The sequence below is a fragment of the Chionomys nivalis genome, chromosome 22 (genome assembly GCF_950005125.1).
Source record: "Chionomys nivalis chromosome 22, mChiNiv1.1, whole genome shotgun sequence".
Classification (NCBI taxonomy): Eukaryota; Metazoa; Chordata; class Mammalia; order Rodentia; family Cricetidae; genus Chionomys; species Chionomys nivalis.
The window spans coordinates 43,583,160-43,603,774 of NC_080107.1; the positions used below are offsets into that span (position 1 = coordinate 43,583,160).

At 50.5% G+C, this 20,615-nt stretch overlaps 1 protein-coding gene across 2 annotated transcripts in view; it reads left to right on the top strand.

Moving 5' to 3' along the window:
• The window catches only part of Ak8 (adenylate kinase 8), a 119,369-nt gene that overhangs the window by 54,796 nt on the left and 43,958 nt on the right, over positions 1-20,615 (top strand). For both annotated transcript variants that reach the window (XM_057754925.1, XM_057754926.1), the window contains one exon: positions 11,975-12,116. In XM_057754925.1, coding sequence (XP_057610908.1) covers positions 11,975-12,116 — 142 coding nt within the window. The remainder of the gene's footprint in view (positions 1-11,974; positions 12,117-20,615) is intronic.

Below are 20,615 nucleotides of genomic sequence, written 5' to 3' on the forward strand. Positions count from 1 at the left end.
GACTTTGTCTTCCAAATATCTGGTTTTCTGACCTTGCTTGGCTGTGCTGACTCACCTGGTTGGAAAACATGCATTGCAGGAGAGTGGGGCCCTTGTTCCGTCCCAGCCACCCGGCTAGCTTACACCCGAAATAACCACATAGAAACTGTATTCATTTAAACATTGCTTGGCCGTTAGCTCTAATTTCTTATTGGCTAACTCTTACATCTAAATTTGACCCATTTCTGTTCATCTGTGTATTGCCATGTGACTGTGGCTTACCGACAAGATTCTAACCAGTGTACATCTCAGGCAGGAGAACCATGGCATCTCCCACTCTGCCCTTCTTCCCAGCATTCAGTTTTGTCTTCTCTGCCTACCTAAGTTGTTCTGCCCTATCAGGCCCAAAGCAGTTTCTTTATTAATTAACCAGTGAAATCAACACATAAACAGAAGGACCTCCAAACATGTGCTGTCTTTTTGGGAGCTAGGGTTCATTTACAGATGTGGTCCCCTAGGTGACTCACTGGTACCCCGCCTTGGTTTAGGAGGGTGGTGTCTACCCCTGATCTGGTCATTGGTCTCATTCTTGGATATTGCTTGGGTTTTCAATAGCGGAGAATTAGAAACAGCCGAAGGGCAGGGGTCTGGTGGTGCACGCCTCTGATCCCAGCACCCAGGACGTAGAGGCAGGAGAATCTCTGAGAGTTCCAGGCCAGCCAGGGCTACACAGGGAGACTGTCTCAAAAAAACCACAAAACACCAACAAAACCCAGCCAAAGGTCTAGCTTATCTTTGTGATGCATTTATCCACATTTGTCCACAGCATGCTTGGTCTCATCAGGACCCTGCCTGCAAGGACCCATCTCTTCAGTGGGGCTTTTGGAACTGGGTTCTAGCTTTTCCCACTTCTGACTCTCCAGGAGTGGAGAGTCATCCACCACAGCTCTGCCTAGTTGGCTCTTGGCATGCTTGCAATGGACTCCCAGTTCACCTGTCTGACATCCAGCAGTTAGAGCGGAAAGGCACACATTCCTTGGGACATCCTAGGCAAGTGCCCTACTTCCAGGGGAGACTGTAGCTGTTTAATTGGCATAATAAAAATGACAGTTCTGGTGTGTTTTGGAAAAGATCCTTACCTGGAGTTAGCAGCATTTCTTCCCACACAGCCTCGATTTCCTAAACATGTCTGCCTAGTAAGGTCCCTCGAGGTCTCATAGAATCTCAACTGAGGTGGGAGGTCTGAGGGAGATTTGAGACCCTCACTTGAACAATCACCTAGCAAAACTAGCTAGCGTAACTCAAGCCATGCAGCCCAAACTGGGACGATTACAGCAATTCCGAGAGCATTCGGCGAGTCCGGGTCCCAGGAGGCCGCCTACATCAGAGCCTAGTTGCAATGCCTCGTTTTGTTTAAAATGGGGAATTAATATTCTCATCGCTAAATGCACACGAAAGAGTCGACAATAGGCTGCTCTCCCCTTTTGTTTAAAACTTGCAAAGAGCTGCGGAGTTGAAAGACCATGCAAAGCCCCCGTCTGAGGAGGCAAGAGGAAGCCGATCCTTGTTTGGAGCCTGTGCTAGCTGCGAGCTGCCTTCCCGCCGAGGGGAGACCCTAGGGGACCTCTGCCCGCTACCAGCAGCCTTCCGGTGTGGTGTGTTTGTACGCGCTGAAGACAGCGCAGGCCTCTCTAAATAATTTACCAGTTGATTAATAGACTCACAGGGGTATAATTAGTGGAGGAGAGACAGCGGGCACAGTAACCGGTACACGCTTGGGGGAACAGCCAGCCTTTATTTTTCTACAGAAATTTTCTAGGGTGCTGGGCGTTTGAAGCTAAGTTGGGAAGAGCTCAGCGCCTCTTCCCTTTTGAAGTGGAAATAGGACAGTTTGAATCCGTCGAGTTTAATTTTTCACAAGCTTTAGGGGCCCCGCAGAGTAACTTCCTTTTTATTATTGAAAAAAAAAAACCCACGTTTTTCTTTCATTTTTCTACGCGTGAACACCCACCCACCCCTGCGCATGCACATACACACACACAGTCCAAGCGGTAAGCCCTAAACACATTAATTTACTTTTCTATCAGCGTGGGTTGTCCTCACTCTGCCTCCCCCAGGTACGTCGATGCCTGTCCTCCAGAGTCTCATCCCAGCCAGAGGCCCGCTGGAGGGTGGCCTGAAGGTGGATTAATGGATGCCCCCTGTAATGTATGCATTCTCCAGGATCCCTCACCTCTGCCTGACAATGCTTTTGAAGTAGCTCCCTTTTTCAAATCAAACTTTGGACTTCTCCACTGGGACTGCTACAAAGACTTCCGTATGGAAACGAGGTAACAGTCTTCCTTCTGGCCCAGCAGGGAGCGGCGGCCGGGCTAGCCAAACAGGCCACTGGCATAAAACTGCTCTTTGCATTTTGAGGGTGCAAGGGCCTGTTAATGAGGGTGCATCTAGCAAGGGGGTCAGTGCACGGGTGTGTCCCCAGTCCTCCATCAACAGGTTTGTGCCTCTTGGAAGTCTAGCTGCTCATTTGTCTTCACGAGGCTTTTCATTTCCGAAACTCAAGTCCAAATGGATCAAAGACCTCAACATAAAGCCAGCCACGCTGAACCCCATAGGAGAGAAAGTGGGAAGTACACTTGAACGCATTGGCACAGGAGACCGCTTCGTAAATAGAACCCCAGCAGCACAGACACTGAGAGAAACAATTAATAAATGGGACCTCCTGAAACTGAGAAGCTTCTGTAAAGCAAAGGACATGGTCAACAAGACGAAACGACAGCCTACGGAATGGGAAAAGATCTTCACCAACCCCACATCAGACAAAAGTCTGATCTCCAAAATATACAAAGAACTCAAGAAATTGGTCATCAAAAGAACAAAGAATCCAATTTTAAAAATGGGGTACAGGGGCTGGAGAGATGGCTCAGAGGTTAGGAGAACTGACTGCTGTTCCGGAGGTCCTGAGTTCAGTTCCCAGCAACCACATGATGGCTCACACCAATCTATAAGATCTGGTGCCCAGAACACTATACACATAATAAATAATTTTTAAAAAAAATGGGGTACAGACCTAAACAGAGAACTCTCAAAAGATGAATCTAAAATGGCTGAAAAGCACATTGTCTTTCTACGTGATCAAAATGACATCCAGAAAGGGGCATTGCCTTGGCACCACGAGCCATGAAGGTTTTTGTTCAGTATCTAGTCTGGTGGGGGAAACTGAGACAGCTGAAGATTTTCCCTTCATGGATTCAAGCTGGAGCAGGAAACCAGGCAACCCGCTCCTCCCTGCTGCTTGGCACCCGCCCCAGACTTCCTGCAGCCTCCAAGCTGCGTATAGGGTATCCAGTCGATAACAAAATAAATTCAGATGTGGCTAGGCAGTCCAAGGAGAGCCCAGAAGTGCGAAGTGTCCTGCTACCCAGAGTGTCTGGAGGCATCTTCCTCTCCGGGGGCAGCCAAAGAGGCCTCAGAGAAAAATGAAAGTGCAGAGCACTCAGCTGTGAAATTGTCCTCGACAGGTTTTCCCCGGAAGCCCAGCCTGCTTCTCCAGGCAGGAGGTCCCCAGTGTGCCATCTGGGCAGCCCTTGGCATGGCTGGCATTGCAGTCAAGCCCATCTCAGACCTTCCCAAAGGCAGGAGTGGTTGGAAGCCCCTTTTCCTCTGGGAGTGTCCTCAATTAATGGGAGCAACATTGCTTCTTTCTCAAGTAGGGTCTGCTGAAGTCTGGGGTGCAGTGAAGAGGGCCACCTCCCCACTATGGCCTTTTGTGCCTCTGTACCTACAAATCCGGCTGGGGGAGGGAGTGGGAATTGAGAGAACATCTAAGGAGCTCATCGTCCAGCCAGTGCTGGAGCCTCCCTGCGTGGGGGGACCCTGGTATAGCCCTGTTGGATGCAGCTTGTGGTTTCACACCTGTCTGCATCACTCTGAGTGCCATTAGGACAGCAAGGGGCAGGGAGTGACAGAAGACGCTGAGTACAGAGGGCCCTGACCAGGTGGGGACTGAAGGGCACAGGGCCTAAGAACAGAGAAGAGGAAGTGTCTGCCCTGGCCTCCAGGCAGCACAGCCTGTGTGCAGGGATCCAGGGCTAGGAGTTGAGGAGGAAGGATTTCATCCCCCTTGCCCCTTGCCCTGGCCCTGACTGAATCCTCCCAGTCAGTTGAGCGTGACTAGGTTACTGGGATGTAAAAAGGACCCCAGCCCTTAGCATTTCCCTGTCTGCCTGTGCTCTTCTCTGCAGTGGGGCTGGGTGGGCTCTTCCTCAGTGCCCGATACCAACAGGCTCATGAGGACAGAGCAGTGGGCATCTGTGAACAGCAGGGTAGGCAGGTGACCGACGCCCCAGACCCTTGTGCCGTGGACAGTACCAAGACTGACCTGCTGACCCTCACGCTGCCTCCTGCCTTCTGCTGCCTGTTTCTGTGTAACTGAGAAAGAACAGAAAGGTGACTGCCTGTGGGAGGTGCCTGAGAGGTCACCTACCATCAGTCTGGACCGTGGACACCCTGGTTATTAGGACAGCAGAACCATGCCAGCTGAGTTCCCATCTGCCACGCGCGTTCAACTGTGTGGCCTTGGGCAAGCTGCTCGCCCTGTCAGGCCTCAGCTTCCTTGCCTGTAAGGTGATTGTCTACAGCTTCATCAACTTGCTTTGTGTGCGAGCCCATCAATGGCATGCCAGGTACAGGGACCGATGAGATGGCTCGGGAGACAAAGGCACCTGAGTCTGGCCTCTGGAGCCCACGTGGCAAAGGCAGAGAACCAGCTCGAACAACTCGTCCTCTGCCACATTCTGTGGCAGTGCCCCCTAAATAAATGTAGTTGAGACAATAGCAACAACAGCATCCAGGCACAGAGCACACACAATGCTTACTCGTTACCCTGCTTCAGTGACGGCAATCGTGGCTATTGTGCTGGTATGAATACAGATGCATTGGATGTATATGTTGCGTGCGTGTTTGCACCTCTGGAGGCCAGAAGTTCATGTTGAATGGCTTCCTCAATCATTCTCTACCCTATTCTTTGAGGCACGGTCTCCCACTGAACTTGACACTTAAAAGTTAGTCTAGTCGGGCTGGCTAGCAGGCCCTAGGGATCCTCTGGCCACACCTCCTCAGGGCTGGACTGTCAGGAGTGTGCCTCCACTCCCACTTTCACGTGAGTGCTGGGATCCGAACTCAGGTCCTCATGCTTACGCAGCAAGCTCCCCCGCCCCCAGCCATCTATCCAGCTTCCATGTATACTTTTTGGAAATCTTGCTCTTTTCCTGTGACAGCCACCTGCTTTGGATGCCTGGTCTCCATAATAACCAGGAGCAGCCATAACTCTGGTACCCAGTAGTCTGTTGTAGTGTGACAAGCTGGCCTACTATGTCATAAAATGGAGGCGAATTTATGATTTTGACTTAGCATGCTGATTTGGAATGGGGCCCTAGGAAGGCCTTGCTTCCACTCTGCCCTGACGTAGAGTTAGCTGACAGGTGAATTCCTGCAGATTGTTGGCTGGTCCTCCAGAGTCTTGCATCTGACTCTTCTCCTCTTGGGCCTCTTCCTTATGCCTCTGCTGGGGCTAACAAGTCCAATCCAGATTCCCCATCCCTGTGCATTGTGCTTTGGATAAGCTTGGGCCAGCTAGGGCTAGCTAGGCATCTCCCCCTGTAGTCCTCATGTGACTGGCTTGGTTTCTTCCCACATATACTATCTGCAGGTTCCCGCCGCCTTCCTATGCCGTGACTGTCTTCCCCTAGCTCAGTGTGGAGACGGGCACAGTGCAGGTTTCCTGGTCTCACCCACGTAGAATTCTCCTCCTAAAGGCATTGACAGAGCACAGAACTTGACTGAGCTTAGATTGACTATATATCTATCCAAGCTCTGCCGTCCTTCATCTCTGCAGCTCCAGGCAAGTAGCCTCCTCCTGCTAGGCTTCAGTTCACTGTCTGAGGCCCTGCTGTCACTGTGCTCACAGCGTTGTCATCATGATGACACGAATTAATACTTGAATTAAAATGAACACACATGCTCAGACCAGCCCTGGCTCAGCAAAGGACCTAGAGCACACCTCCACCCACCGTGGTCCCGTCTCCACCCCGAGCACAGGGCTCGCCACCTGGGTTTCTGCTCCCACACCATGGCTGGCTGTCTTCCCGCAGATCACCAGGGCAACAGCATCCAAGATGCCTGTGAGATGTAAGGGGAATGAGCTGCTTCCGAGCTGCACGCTCAAGGAGGAAGGAATCGACTTCTTGGACTCTGATCTTCCCTCGCTAGGCACATCACACCTTCAGTCAGTTCACACACACACACGCATGCACGCACACACATGCACACATACACACAAGCACGCACACACACATGCATACACGCATGCACGCACACACAAATACACACGCATGCACGCACACACGCACGTGCACACACGCACGCACGTGCACACACATACACTGGCCCCTGGTCTCACTTTCTCAGATCCTCTCGGCCCCTTAAAAGATATAAAATGAGATAAGAATAGCCACCAAATTGTAGTGCATCGTGTGGCTAATTGAGCATTTCACAAGTCTTAGTTCATACTAGGCGAGGTTTTTTATAGAAGACAGCCAGTGCATGAGCGATCTCTTCTCCTTATGTATAATATTATCAGGGATAAGCCGAGATGCCACCCTGCTGCAGGTATGTGAGCACCAGCACCGTGTCGTCTCATCTGCGTAGGCGTTACAGAGGGAGAGAGACGGAAGGAGAGTGGCCTGTGTCCGGGGCTGAGAACCAAAGAAGACCCCAGCGTTGGCAAGAGCTCAGGGATGGCATGCTTTTCTGGATAGGAAACCAGACTCTTCCTGTGGCCGCTGTCTCCCGAGCACGTTGGCTTGTTGTCAGGGAACGTAGACGTAAGAACTGAGCTCTGACAGAAGGCGGTTGTGCCATTTGCTGGAAAATGGAGAGCTGGAGAGGTTCGTGGAAAATACTCCAGACTCAGAAAGATAAATGCAGACTCCTCTCCTCCATGTGGATTCTAGATACTTTTTTTTTTTTTTTTGAAGGACATGAAAATAGAAGAAGTTGGGATATTTGGGACGTGGGAAGGACCAGCAGAGGTAAAGAGATGAGTCCAATTGCCGCCCTATGCGCGAGGATGAGGTGGAATAATGAAGCCTGTTTGTAAAATCGGGTTTTTGTTTTTCAAAAAGAAAAAGCCTTCTAGAATCTAACAAAACCTTAGAAGCCTCGGTCTAATCTTGAACCTGGGGTTCCAAGGCCTGGCAAGACAGGAGTTGTTCTGGGGTACGAGAGCTCAGTTTACCAAAGAGCCAGAGAGACCCCTAAAGGCTTTTGTCTTTGTGCAACTGTAAAATGCAGCAGGTGGAACAATCTAGGTCTGTTCTTAACCTCCCTCCTGAGTAGCTTTAGGAAGACTTACTTGGGTGCAAGGCACACAATTGGCCAGTAGGTGGCAGTGTATAATAAACAAACAACATCTTAAACAGAAACAAGGTGGTACTTCAGGCTCACCACAGATCATCTTCACGCTTACATGCTAGTTGAAATTCTGGTGACAGCACGGGGAGGACTTGAAGGTCACCAGTTCCAGAGGTCACCAGTTCCAGAGGTAGCACCAGCTAGTTTTGCTTCTGTTGACTTAAAGCAAGATTTAGAGTTCCCGAGACCCAGGTTGAGTCTGGGAAGGCATCCAGCCTTTCCCTCTGGAGCAATTGGGTATGTGGAGTGGAATTCAAAGCAAAAAAACAAAAAACAAAAAACAAAAAACAGCTGGGCGATGGTGGCGCACGCCTTTAATCCCAGCACTTGGGAGGCAGAGGCAGGCGGATCTCTGTGAGTTCGAGACCAGCCTGGTCTACAGAGCTAGTTCCAGGACAGGTTCCAAAGCCACAGAGAAACCCTGTCTCGAAAAACCAAAAAAAAAAAAAAAAAAAAACAAAAAAAAAAAACAAAAAACAAAAAACAAAAAAAACGCCATCTCCTCTCCATGGCCATTTTTTGTTGTTGCTTTTAGCTCTCCCCACCTGGCTACCTGGGCTGTCTTGATGGCTCAGAAGGAACAGAGCAGGGACCCAGAGACTGTATTTGTTTGCTGGGAAGTACGGTATAGGAGGAAGGAGCCCTGTTCTGGCTGCCTTCCTTAAACCTGGTCAGTGGCTTCCACAGTGCTCCAAGGAGAGCCAGAGGGGGAAGAGATAACAGGAGCAACTTAAAGAAAACATAAGAAGTGTGGAGGACAGGTGTGGTGCAGGTGAGGGTTGTGTGGAGGACAGGTGTGGTGCAGGTGAGGGTTGTGTGAAGGACAGGTGTGGTGCAGGTGAGGGGTGTGTGGAGGACAGGTGTGGGTGCAGGTGAGGGGTGTGTGGAGGACAGGTGTGGGTGCAGGTGATGGGTGCATGGAAGACAGGTGTGGGTGCAGGTGAGGGGTATGTGAAGGACAGGTGTGGTGCAGGTGAGGGGTGCGTGGAAGACAGGAGTGGGTGCAGGTGAGGGGTGTGTGGAGGACAGGTGTGGTGCAGGTGAGGGGTGTGTGGAGGACAGGTGTAAGAGCAGGTGAGGGGTCTGGAGGGCAGGAGTACCGGGCACAGATGGGGAGCGGGTTGTGAGAGGTGTGGAAGGAAGCTATGAGTAGGTTTTGGAAGAACGTGTGCTAGAGTTAAGGGCCTCCTTCGACTTCATCTTGTGGTGTCCAGGAGGGTTATGATACAAAATACTGTTTTAAGACCTTAGTATCTTCCTGGTAGGATGAACAGCAGGGGGCGCTGTGGTCTGCTACAGCCTGGATGTTGGCTGTGGCTGGCTCCCTTCTGGAATAGGCTGAAGATGACATGTCAGACCCACAGGGAGGGACCAGTCCCAGCCAGCTTCAGTTGTCCTGTCTGGAGCCCGAAAGTGATGCTTACATGAAGCCGGGTGTAGAGCGGGCCTGAGATTCTAACGACAAGACCCTAACTGGAGTGTGGCCAGGGCTCCTGGGTAGGAGGTCTTGGTAGGTACCCTGCTGAGCCCCCCCCCCCCAGGCACACTCAGCCCTGGAATAGGTGAACTGATATTTTAATAGCCTTGAAGTCAACTCAAGGACCTTGAAGAAGAAAGAGAGAGGGAAGAAAGCTAATGTCACATGGTGTGACCCCGTGGAATAATAGACCCCTCACATTTTGCACTCTGCTAAACTCAGCTGACAGGACGCTCTGGAGAAGTAGCCCTTGGCAGCAGCTAGAGCGAAGGGTGAGATGTTAACTGTCAAGCTCGGAAATCACGCCTGAGGCATCTAACTTAATGGTGAATGACTTTAGGTGAAGAACCATCTCTGGGGGAAGAGGATAAAGGATAAACGTACATGTTATCAAGGGGACTTTAAGCTTCTCGCAGAACACTATCAGCGAGATCTGGTCAGAGAGCTTCTGGCTGCCAAACTGGTTGGTCAGAACATGGGGGGCTGGGCTAGCATGCCCTGAGCCTGCAGTGAAATTGAGACACACAGGCACCTGAAAGCCCTTACGCAGACTCTTGGGCCATACTGGGGTCTTCAGGTTCCTCCCCTCTACACCCAGACCCTACCCCTCTGCTGACTACAGCTGGCAGTCTCTCCAGCTCCCCTCACCTCAACCCAGATGAGACCGCACAGCCAGTGCCCCAGAGGACACCCCTAGAGTGCTTCTGGGGAGAAGACTTGTACACGCCTCAACTCTGTAGCCTCCTGGAGACTCTGGATGTAGTGATGTTTCATGTTGTACATGGATGATAGACCTTGCCAGGATAATCCAAGATGGGCGGTTCTGGGCAAACCCTCATGATGCCAGGCTCCCGGCAGAGCTTCCCTAGCTGGTAAAACGAGGATGTTACCCACCCACGGAGTTGCTCATGTAGGAGCCACCTAAGGACCAGGGGTCTGAGTCTCATCCTCAGCACCACATAAGCCAGGTGTGAGGATATGCTCTGGTAACCCTGGCACTTAGGAGGTGGAGTCAGGAAGATGAGAAGTTTATAGAAGTTCCTTGGTTACATAGTGAGGTCCTGATTTAGGAAGTAATGAAAGGAGGGAGGAAACTGTTTGTTTGTTTGTTTGTTTGTTTTTCAAGACAGGGTTTCTCTGTGTAGCCCTAGCTGTTCTGGAACTCGCTCTGTAGACCAGGCTTACCTCAAGCTCAGAGATCCACCTGCCTCTGTCTCCCAAGTGCTGGGATTAAAGGCCTGTGCCACCACTGCCCAGCCGAGGAGGGAATTCTTTGGAGACTGTCTCCAGGATTCCAAGTCCATGCAAGCCATGCATGCAGTGACTAAGAAATCCTGTCTACAAAATAGAAGGCTAGGAATAACAGCCAAAGTTGCCCTGTGACCTCCACATGCATGTGGTGACATACATGCTTGCACTCACACAAATGTGCATGCGCTGAGCCCTCGACTGTGGATGTGACGTGACCTGCTGCTTCAAGTTCCTGCATTGACTTCCCTACTGTGAAAGACATAGGAACTAAAATAAACCCCTTCTCCTGTCAAGTCCTGAGATCACCACAGGGCAAGAGGCAGCCCTAGTAGCTGCTCTGAATGGGCAGCCAGAGGCCTTAGTTCGGTTGAGACAGGTTCTCCTTACACAGGCTGGCCTTGAACTCACAAAGATCCACCTGCCTGTGCCACCCAAGTGCAGGGATTAGAGGTGTTTGCCACTGTACCGGCTGGCTAGAAAGCCCCAAGTCTAAGGTGATGCTCATCCTTTGGAATACAGCTGTAGATTTTTTGAGACAGAGCAGCACCCAGAAAATCATGAGGTGGAGGGCAGTGCCTCTCCTTCACTGGCTGCCCTGGCTGCCGGCCTGTGGGGCCTCGTGAGGCTTCAGAATATGCCCTAGATCACTTGCTAGAGCCACAGATGTTTGGTGATAGGGGAACCTTGCAGAAGCTTCTAGAGAAACAGCCAACCATCCCCGCTTGGGGCCCACATCCATGGCAAACAGGGGTAATATTTACCGAGTATTTCTGGGAAAATGAGTGCAAAGCGCAGGCGATGCCGTGCAAATTGCCAGGACGCAGAACATTAGCAACACGGAGCATTTAATGAGTCTAGGAAGAAGGGATGAGTTTCGGGAAAATGTCACTTGCAGCAATGTAAACAGGCTTCTCACATCTCCTGTGCTGGGGACTCAGTCTCCAGGTAGGAGCTGAGCTGTGATTCTGGAAAGATCGGGTTCTCCAGACAGATAAGGGGAGCCTCAGTGGGAGGCCAGAGGGGTTCCTGTGAACTTCAAGTCCTCTGAGGTCGGCTGGATGGAGCCTCAGTGGCATTGGGTGGAAATTAAAACTCCACGCCAGGTGTGCTTTCATGAGAAGCATTTGCTGTGATCCCAAAGCTTGTGCCCCCCCCCATTTCATATGCTAAGATGGTGGTCGGGAAGATGGGACCCTAAGGAGTGATTACATCTCAGTGATGGAGTCCTCCTGGAAGGCTACCATGGCAGCCTGAATTCAATCTCTAGGGTCCAGACAAAGGTGTGAGGAGAGATATGACTCCATAAAATTCAGTTCTGACCCCCACAAGCGTCCTTTTGAACAGAGAGAGCCAGGGCTGGAGAGATGGCAGCAGTTGAGAACACTGGCTGCTCTCGCACAGGACCCAGGTTTGGTTCCTGGCACCCACGTGTTGGCTCACAACCATCTGTAACTCCAGTCCCAGCAGGGCATGTATAAACTAGAGAGCAGTCCACCTTCCCAGGGTCGGCCTCTTAGCCTCCAGATCTAAGAGAGTCAAACACTGCTGTGCTTCTTGGTTCATGGTGCCTTGCTTTAGCTGCCATGACAGACTCAGATGGAGGATGGTGTCTTGTGAAGGAGTGAAAGGTGAGGGCCAAGATTACCCGCTGCATTGCCCATCTCAGGCGGCTTTGCTGGTCCTGCTGCTCTTGTTGCTGGGCCAAAGCTACCCATGCAGTAGCTTGGCATGTGGCCCAGGAAGACTAGAAAGTTGTTGGCTACAGCACGCTCTCTTATTCTTCTTCCTCTACAGTGCCAGACACCATCATCACCAAGGCTCTGGCTGAACGTCTGAGCCAGCAAGACTGCATCCAGAAAGGGTGGGTGCTACACGGCTTCCCAAGAGACCTGGACCAGGCACGGATGCTGACCTCTATGGGCTACAGTCCCAACAGGTGAGCTGCTTCCCCAGAGGCCCTCCCAGGGCCCTGGCAATCTTCTTCCCACTGGGGACTCAGGTGATGGTGGTGTGCCACCAAGAGTTTCTAGTGCACCAAAGGGGTGTACGTCGTCCCATTCCCCATGCATCCCACTCCGTTTACCCTGTGAACTCAGAGTCAGGCTAAGGTTCAAATCCTGCTGCAGGTGGTGGGTTTGAGTTCTAGTTAATGTTGCTCTGGGTCTGTCCACACGCATGACCCGCCCTTTGACATTCTTAGGTCTACCTCTGTCTGAACTTTCTGTTTCCCATGTCTGTTTCTCCAACACTACCACACTGGTGAGCCATTTGAGGTTTTGTGTGTGTGTGTGCACGCGCGTGCACACGCATGTGTGTGTGCGGGTGTCTCGCTGGTTCCCTTTCAACTTTATATGGTTTCTGGGGAGCAAGCTCAGGCTGCCAGGCTTATGCCATGCCATCTTGCTGGCCCTAGCCACTTCAGTTTTGTGACATATGTCAACACAATATAGGCACGGCCCTCTGACTGTGCTTCCCTGGATGCTTTGTACCGGGTGGTATGTATTTGTCTTACATGCACAGAGAAAAAGCTGACATGGGAATTTCAAGTGGGGTTGCCTTGACTTAACTGATCTGCTGTACCCTAGCATGCTGGAGACAGGCCCAGCACTCTCCCGGGGTGCACATTCTGAATTCTAAGCCCATTTCTGGATGGCAACATTGTCTGTTCTTTTTGCTGGGGATGAGTAGGTTGTGTCTGTTTTACTTTTTTTTACAGTTTTTATTTTTAATTTTTTAAAAAAGATTTACTTATTTATGTATGCAGTGTTCTGCCTGCATATTTGCCTGCAAGCCAGAAAAGGGCTTCTTACAGATGGTTGTGAGCCACCATGTAATTGCTGGGAATTGAACTCGGGACCTCTGGAAGAGCAGCCAGTGCTCCTAACCTCTAAGCCATCTCTCCAGCCCTATGTTTCTTGCTTTTTAATTTGTTCTCTAGCCCCCTTCCAGAACTTTCTCTGAGTGTTTGCACTTGTGGCTCTCAAAGTTTCCAGATGCCCCCTCTACAAATACTTATCTTTGCCTCTTTCCCTTCCAGTCCTAATGTCCCCCCTTCACCATTTAATTAATTAGCATGCAAACTGTTACATTTTATTGTAATTTTTTTGATTCCCCTTCCTGAATCTTCTCTGTCCCTCACCTCCTCTGTCCTTCCTGCTACAGCCTCCTCCCCTCTTTCATGTTACTTGTGTCTAATGCCTGCTCCCCGCCCCCCCACGAGCACTGAAGCGAAAATCTGAATCTGGATGCGAACTTGTGATTTTTATCTTTCTGGGTCTGTGTCACTCACTTTAGTTTTCCTAGAATTTCATAATTTCATTCCCCTTTATTATGAATAGAGTAGCGCTAAGCACGGATGCGCACAGATCTCTGTGGTAGGATATGGAGTCCCTTCGGTATATGCCTGGTAGAGGTATATCTGGGTCGCGTGGGGGATGGTCTGTGCTGATTCCCACAACGGTTATGCTAGTTTACAGCCCTTCTAACAGTAGGTGCTCCTTTTCTCTCACATTGAATTAAGTCTCTGCACAGTCTGGTCGTGGTGGTGTGCACCTTCTTCCCTGCACTGAGGAGCAAAAACAGTTTCATCTCTGTGAATCTGAGGCAAGCCTGGTCGACATAGTGAGTTACAGGCCAGCTGAGGCTACGTAGTGAGACCATGTCTAGAGAGAGAGAGAGAGAGAGAGAGAGAGAGAGAGAGAGAGAGAAAAGAAGAAAGAAAAGAAAGAAAGAAAAGAAAGAAAAAGAAAAAGAAAGAAAGAAAAGAAAGAAAAAGAAAAAGAAAGAAAGAAAAGAAAAAAGTTCTGCACAACAAAACTAGCAGACACCTACAGAATAGAAAAAAATTGCCAATTATGCTTTAGACAAGAATTTACACACGCACACACACACACACCACATTTAAAAATTAAATGAAAAAAGATCAGGGTTACCCTGGACTATACAGGTGAGTCCAAAATAGTCATATGAGCCCTGAAAGCCTCAAGAACAGAAGAGGAAGTCGGGTGGGACAAGGAAAGGACCGTAAGGCCACTACTGGCTTGAAGATTGGTGTTCCCTGGAAATTCAAAAAGAAAAATAATTCTATAGCGATCGGTGAGCTCCAGGGGAAAGCCACCACTCCAGGCCCACACAGATCCCGGCCTGCAGAGGCCACCTCAGTATTTCTAAGCAATTAAGGATAGCAACGGGAAACTGACAAACCTCTGGGCACACATGGGGTCTTGTTCTCTCCTTCAGCCATGGAGAGCCCAGGGATCCAACTCAGGTCATCAGGTAAACACCTTTATCCACTGAGCCATCTCACTAGACCCTTTAACATTGTATTACATTCATTCATTCACTATGGAGTGTGTGTGAACCTCTGAGCTATTGTTGTTGTTGTTGTTGTTGTTGTTATTTGGTTTTTTGAGACAGGGTTTCTCTGTGGTTTTGGAGCCTGTCCTGGAACTACCTCTTGTAGACCAGGCTGGCCTCAAACTCACAGAGATCCGCCTGCCTCTGCCTCCCGAGTGCTGGGATTAAAGTGTGCTCCACCACCCGGCTACCTCTATATTCTTAATTGTTTATTCTATGGCTAATTGTTTAATAGTTACTTTGATCAGCATATAATTAAAACTTAAAGTCATGTCATTAAGCATATGGTCTAAGTAAATCATGTTCACTTTATGCTCAGATTTGTAGCTACTCATAGCTGTCTGCAGGAGCCCCTTAAGGACCAAGTGATTTGTTAACTTCTCATTGATATTTCATTTCTTTCTCTGTTGGTTTGCTTTTAGGGTTGGGTGCCCCAGCCCCTCTGCCCACAAGCTACTCCCTAACCCTGTTATTTAAGTCAGGATCACTACGTGGCCCTGCTTGGTCTCATTGTCTCCCTGGGCTGCAGGGGCTCACTGTCAAACCTGGTGGCATTGCCTTTCTGATGGTTTTTATTGTTTTGTATGGCTTTTGCCTTATCTCTTCTGGTGGTGTGTTATTTGTTGGGTACTTTTCTGCTCACTACGAGAGGAAGGATTTCTTCTTTCTCAATGCTTTGGGGGGGGGTTTACTACATGGCTGCTGAGCACCATGGGCTTGGGCAGGGCATGATGGGATACCTGTATTTGTTGTCGTCTTTACTGCCTATGACCTGGGGACCTGGTATAATCTCCAAAGGCACAACCCTAGTGACCTTTTTCCTCCAATTAGACCCCACCTCCTAAAGTTTTCAGAACCTCCCAAAACAGTGCCACCTGTTGGGACTCAAGTGAACAATATGGAGCCTGCAAAGACATTTCCAGTTCAAAGCACAATAGAACACACTGGTTGGGATTTGAAAAAAAAAAGATTCCACTTCCAGGATTTTGTTTATTTGATGCAGGATCTCCTGGATCTTGGGCTGCCCTTGAACTCACTGAATAGCCGAAGATGATCTTGAATTCTTTATCCTCCTGTCTCCCCCTCCTGAAGTGCTCTGACTGCATATGTGTACCTCATATCCAGTTTATGTGGTGCTGGGCATTGAACCCAGGGATCTATATATGCTAGGCAAGCATGCTAGCAGATGGACCACACCCCCATCCCGCCAGTCTTAATAGCTGTGTGGAACCTGCATGCTCTGGCCAAAGAGCTGTACACACCCAAGCGTAGTTACCCCAGAAGGAAGCTGGCTAAAAATTGTTTTGCTTACACGTCCTGTTCATAGTTGATCACCCATCACTGAGGGAAGTCGGGGTAGGACTCAAGCAGGAACATGGAGGAACACAGCTCATTGGCGTACTCAGCCTGTGTTCTTACAGAATCCAGGACCACCTGCATAGGGACGGCCCCACCCGCAGTGAACTGGGCTTGCCTGCATCAGTTAACAGTCAAGACAGTGTCACACAGACATGGCCACAGACAAATCTGGTGGAGGTGTTTACTCATTGAGGTTCCCTTCGCCCAAGGGACTGTAGCCTGTGTCATGCCGACAAACGCCAGCCCAGCCTCCCTCCCCGGTATCCAGTAAGACACGGAAATAATGGCGGGAAAAAAGAGGATGAAACAATAGCACAGTGTGGAGGGCACAGTGGGGAGGGCACACTGGGAAGGGCACAGTGGGGAGGGCACAGTGGGGAGGGCACAGTGGGGAGGGCACACTGGGTAGGGCACAGTGGGGAGGGAATAGTGGGGAAGGCACACTGGGGAGGGCACAGTGGGGAGGGCACAGTGGGGAGGGCACACTGGGAAGGGCACAGTGGGGAGGGCACAGTGGGGAGGGCACAGTGGGGAGGGCACAGTGGGGAGGGCACACTGGGTAGGGCACAGTGGGGAGGGAATAGTGGGGAGGGCACACTGGGTAGGGCACAGTGGGGAGGACACAGTGGGGAGGGTACACTGGGTAGGGCACAGTGGGGAGGGAATAGTGGGGAGGGCACACTGGGTAGGGCACAGTGGGGAGGGCACACTGGGTAGGGCACAATGGGGAGGGCACACTGGGTAGGGCACAGTGGGTAGGGCACAGTGGGGAGGGCACAGTGGGGAGGGCACACTGGGTAGGGCACAGCGGGGAGGGCACAGCGGGGAGGGCACACTGGGTGGGACACAGTGGGGAGGGCACAGTGGGGAGGGCACACTGGGTAGGGCACAGTGGGGAGGGCACAGGGGGTAGGTCCAGCCACCTCACAGTCACCTGGGGTGCTTGCCTGAGTTTTTGGTTTAAATAGAAGAAGAATGGGGCAGGAGAGGTCACATAATTAAGTCGCCCTGTTGGAGGTGTGCTTCTGGCGGTCATTGTGTCAGCCTGGGTATGGCAATGTTTCAGATAAACGTGGTTCCTTGGGGTGGCCTCCGCCCCCCACCCCCCAGGTGCAGCCACTTGGAGACAGCTGTTCTCTTGGGGCATGGTCAGCCACACAAAGCTTTGCTGTTCCTGGAGTCTAAGTGATTACAGCTTTAGGACAGCAATTGGAGACCTGCAGATGCCTGTGGGATCTAGAACAGGACGTTGTAAAACCTGACAGTCAATGTCTGAGTTCCTAGTATCTTGGCATCTTCAGCCTTGAAGGGGATGAGCTAGGTGAGGTAGGCCGACACTCCGGGGGGACTGACCTGTTCGTACAGAGCCCAGCCGCAGACTGGAACAGCGCAGAGCCCAGGTTCTCAGACTGGTCCGGCTGCATGATGACCTGGTTTCCCAGGGGCCAACCTGCTATCCTTTCTTATGTGGCAGCCCCTCAGGGAAGCTCACAGAGTCCAGAGGCAGTGTGTGTGTGTGTGTGTGTGTGTGTGTGTGTGTGTGTGTGTGTGTGTGTGTGTGATGGTGGTGGTGGTCTGTCTCTTCCTATTTTCTCGGGGTGACTACCATTGGGTTCCTAAGTGGACTGGCTTCTCTCTGGGGACCTGCCTACTGGAGCCTTCCTTTGCCAGCACTAAGGGAAGTCTCTTTGTCTTTCTTCTGAATCAGAGTTGCCTCCTGAACACCTCTCCCCATTCCTCACTCCCTCTTCCTCCTCCCCACTACCCTCCATTCATAGACACCAGCTTTCTCCTCTCTCCCACCCTCAGTTCACTGACACCTTCCCCCTACCCCTCTACTCCTGACACCAGCTCTCCCCTCCCCTGCCCGCCCTCCACCTCCATCCTTAGAAACCAACTCCCCCCCCATTCATGGACACCAGCTCTTTCTCCCCCGCCCCACCTCCATTCACAGATACCAGCGCTCCCCTTCCCCTCCATTCACGGACACTGGCCCTGACCCTGTCTTGCGCTGTGAGTGTTGGGAGCAGAGACAGACACTCGGTGTCCATGTGCCAGTCTGTTACATGAGCTGTTGTCTAGGTCTTCTTTGGTTAAGATTTACTTTCTAGAACTACGACAGTTTCCTTTTCCTGTTTTTAACTCATGAAGTCCTCCTCCGCAGAGCCAGATCGAGCCATGATCACCAGCTGTTTACACAGTTCGGCCTCCGTGTTTATTAATTCTGATCCATCTTTCATTTGAATGGATTATACGGAGTCATTTTCAGCAGGGCATGTAAACACTCGGCTTTGCATCCCTAAGTATGTCTCTGTCTTACCTTCCTGTAAACAACATCTGGCAGAGTTCTTGATGGCATCCAGCACACACACACACACCAGCCTCCTAAATCATTCCTGCCTCTGACATCGTGTGGGGCCAAGGCCCTGAGGATGCTAGGATATGGTTCCCTCCCTCTGCTCATTCCTTCTCTCTCTACCATCTTCCCTCTTCTGCTCTTCTTCCATCTTGATTTCCCACCCTCCCATCCTTCCGCGTAGCCTCCCTCCCTCCCCTTCCTCCCTCCTTCTCTTCCATCTTCTCTCCCTCTTTCCCTCCCTTTCAGTACCCTTCCCCTCAGACCAGAGGCGCTGACTGCTTCCCTGGCCATTTGCCTGTCTATGAATGATGAGCGCATGGGGCAGGCACCAGTTCCCATGCTGAACTTTGCCTCGTCCTTTTCTTCTCTATTACTTCCTCTCCGCTGCTGGGTTCACTCCTTCTCATGGCTTCTTCTTAGTTCTATAAGCTTCTGGTGTCCCCTTGGGACAGGTACCTACTGTCCTCTTAACTGTGGCAGTGTCCTTCTCATCTGTTAAGAACCTCATCATCTTTGAGTTCTTGCTTCCGCGGAGCCTGCCCTCTCTAAATTACCCTAAGCATACTGTTCCAGTTTTTATCTAAAATGCCCTTGTGTTTTGAGGAGTGATTTTTCATCTAAAGAGCACTCATGGTCTTTTTATTAACTTTTATCACTTCCCTTCCCTTTCCGAGACACTCCTGTCTGTTTCGTAAATCATCTGTCTTTGGAGAGGCCCGTGTGTGTCTCACAGCCGCAGGAGCTGGTGTCTCAGGTCTGACAGGCACGGTCATAATTTACCACAAGTTTGGCTGCTCCAAGCTGCAGATTTAGTTGGGCTGCGTTCTCTTCCTGAAGCTGGGAGGAGAGGCAGCCACCCTCCGTGGCTCATAGCTTGTCACCTTCAGGCCAGCACCTGACCCCTCTGCACCCATTGTCCTTCAAGGAGACCCAGGAACTAAGAATGGCTGGACACACTGAGATCCCTAATCTGCCTCATTGCCTAGTCCTTTGTCCTCGTGGACTCTGGGGATTAGGAGGTAGACGTATTGCCGTCATGTCTGGGGTCGAAGGACTGAATGTGTCGCTTATGAAAATTTTGACAACAATGAAAGGTTTCTGAACCCATGAATTTGAACAAAATGATTTGTAATCGAACACATTGTGAACCCAAGGTGCTTCTGACAGTGCTTGCCTGTAGTGCATGGTGCGACCTCACTGCAACCTTGGTTCTAAACTCATATATGCACTTTGCCTTGTGTATGACATGTTGTCATACGATGCCAAAGAACACTGGCCCAAACATGCCCGGCTCAGATCAGAGACTATGGTATGTTATGAACAGCAGTGCTTGTGTGGCACATAGAGGTTTCTACTCTATGGCTTAATTATGGCAAACAAATGCAGCAGATATTTCTCTGCTGTCATTTTTCAGCATGTGAATAGCAGATTATTATGTTTGGGAGTTGTATTGTGTTAAAATGTTTGGATTTAAAATTTGCTGTTTCACTAACTTGGGTTCCATTTTAAAAATTGTTAAATTAGGGTTTGGGATGTAGCTCAGTTGGCGGGGTACTTACCTATGAAGCACTGAGTGATAGGTTCAATCCCCAGAGATATAGAAAGCCTGGGTTTGGTGGCACACATTTATTATCCCAGGACTGGGAGGCAGAAGCAGGAGAATCAGAAGTTCAAGATCACTCTCAGCTATATAAAGCAGTTTTGGATGGCCTGGGCTACGTAAGACCATGTGTTTAGAAAAAAGAAGTCAGTCAATCGGGCTGAAGAGATGGCTCAGTGGTTAAGAACACTTTCTGCTGTTGCAGAGGACCTGGGTTCAGGTCCCAGCATCTACATCAGGTGGCTCACAGTCACTCGTAACTTCAGTTCCAGGTGATTTAAAAACATAAATTGCTCAGGCAGTGCTGGTACACTTTAATCCCAGCATTTGAGAGGCAGAGGCAGGCAGATCTCTGAGTTTGAGGATAGCTTGGCCTTCAGAGCAAGTCCCAGGACAGCCAGAACTGTTTCACAGAGAAACCCTGTCTCCAACCAGCCAACCAACAAACAAAAACAAAGACAAAAATGTTATTCAGAGTCAGATGGTGGTGGTGAACACCTTTAATTCCAGGACTCAGGAGGCAGAGGCTGGTGGATCTCTGTGAGTGTGAGGCCAACCAGGTCTACAGAGAGAAACCATCTCAAAAAAACAAAAACAAAGCCAAGCATGGGGGCACATGCCTTTAGTTTCAGTACTTGGAAGGCAGAGGCAGGTGGATCTCTGTGAGTTTGAAGCCAGCCTGCTCTACAGATTTAGTTCCAGGACAGACTCACTGCCTTATGACCCGGCTCGACCCCTCCTGAGTCCCCAAAGACTCCGTA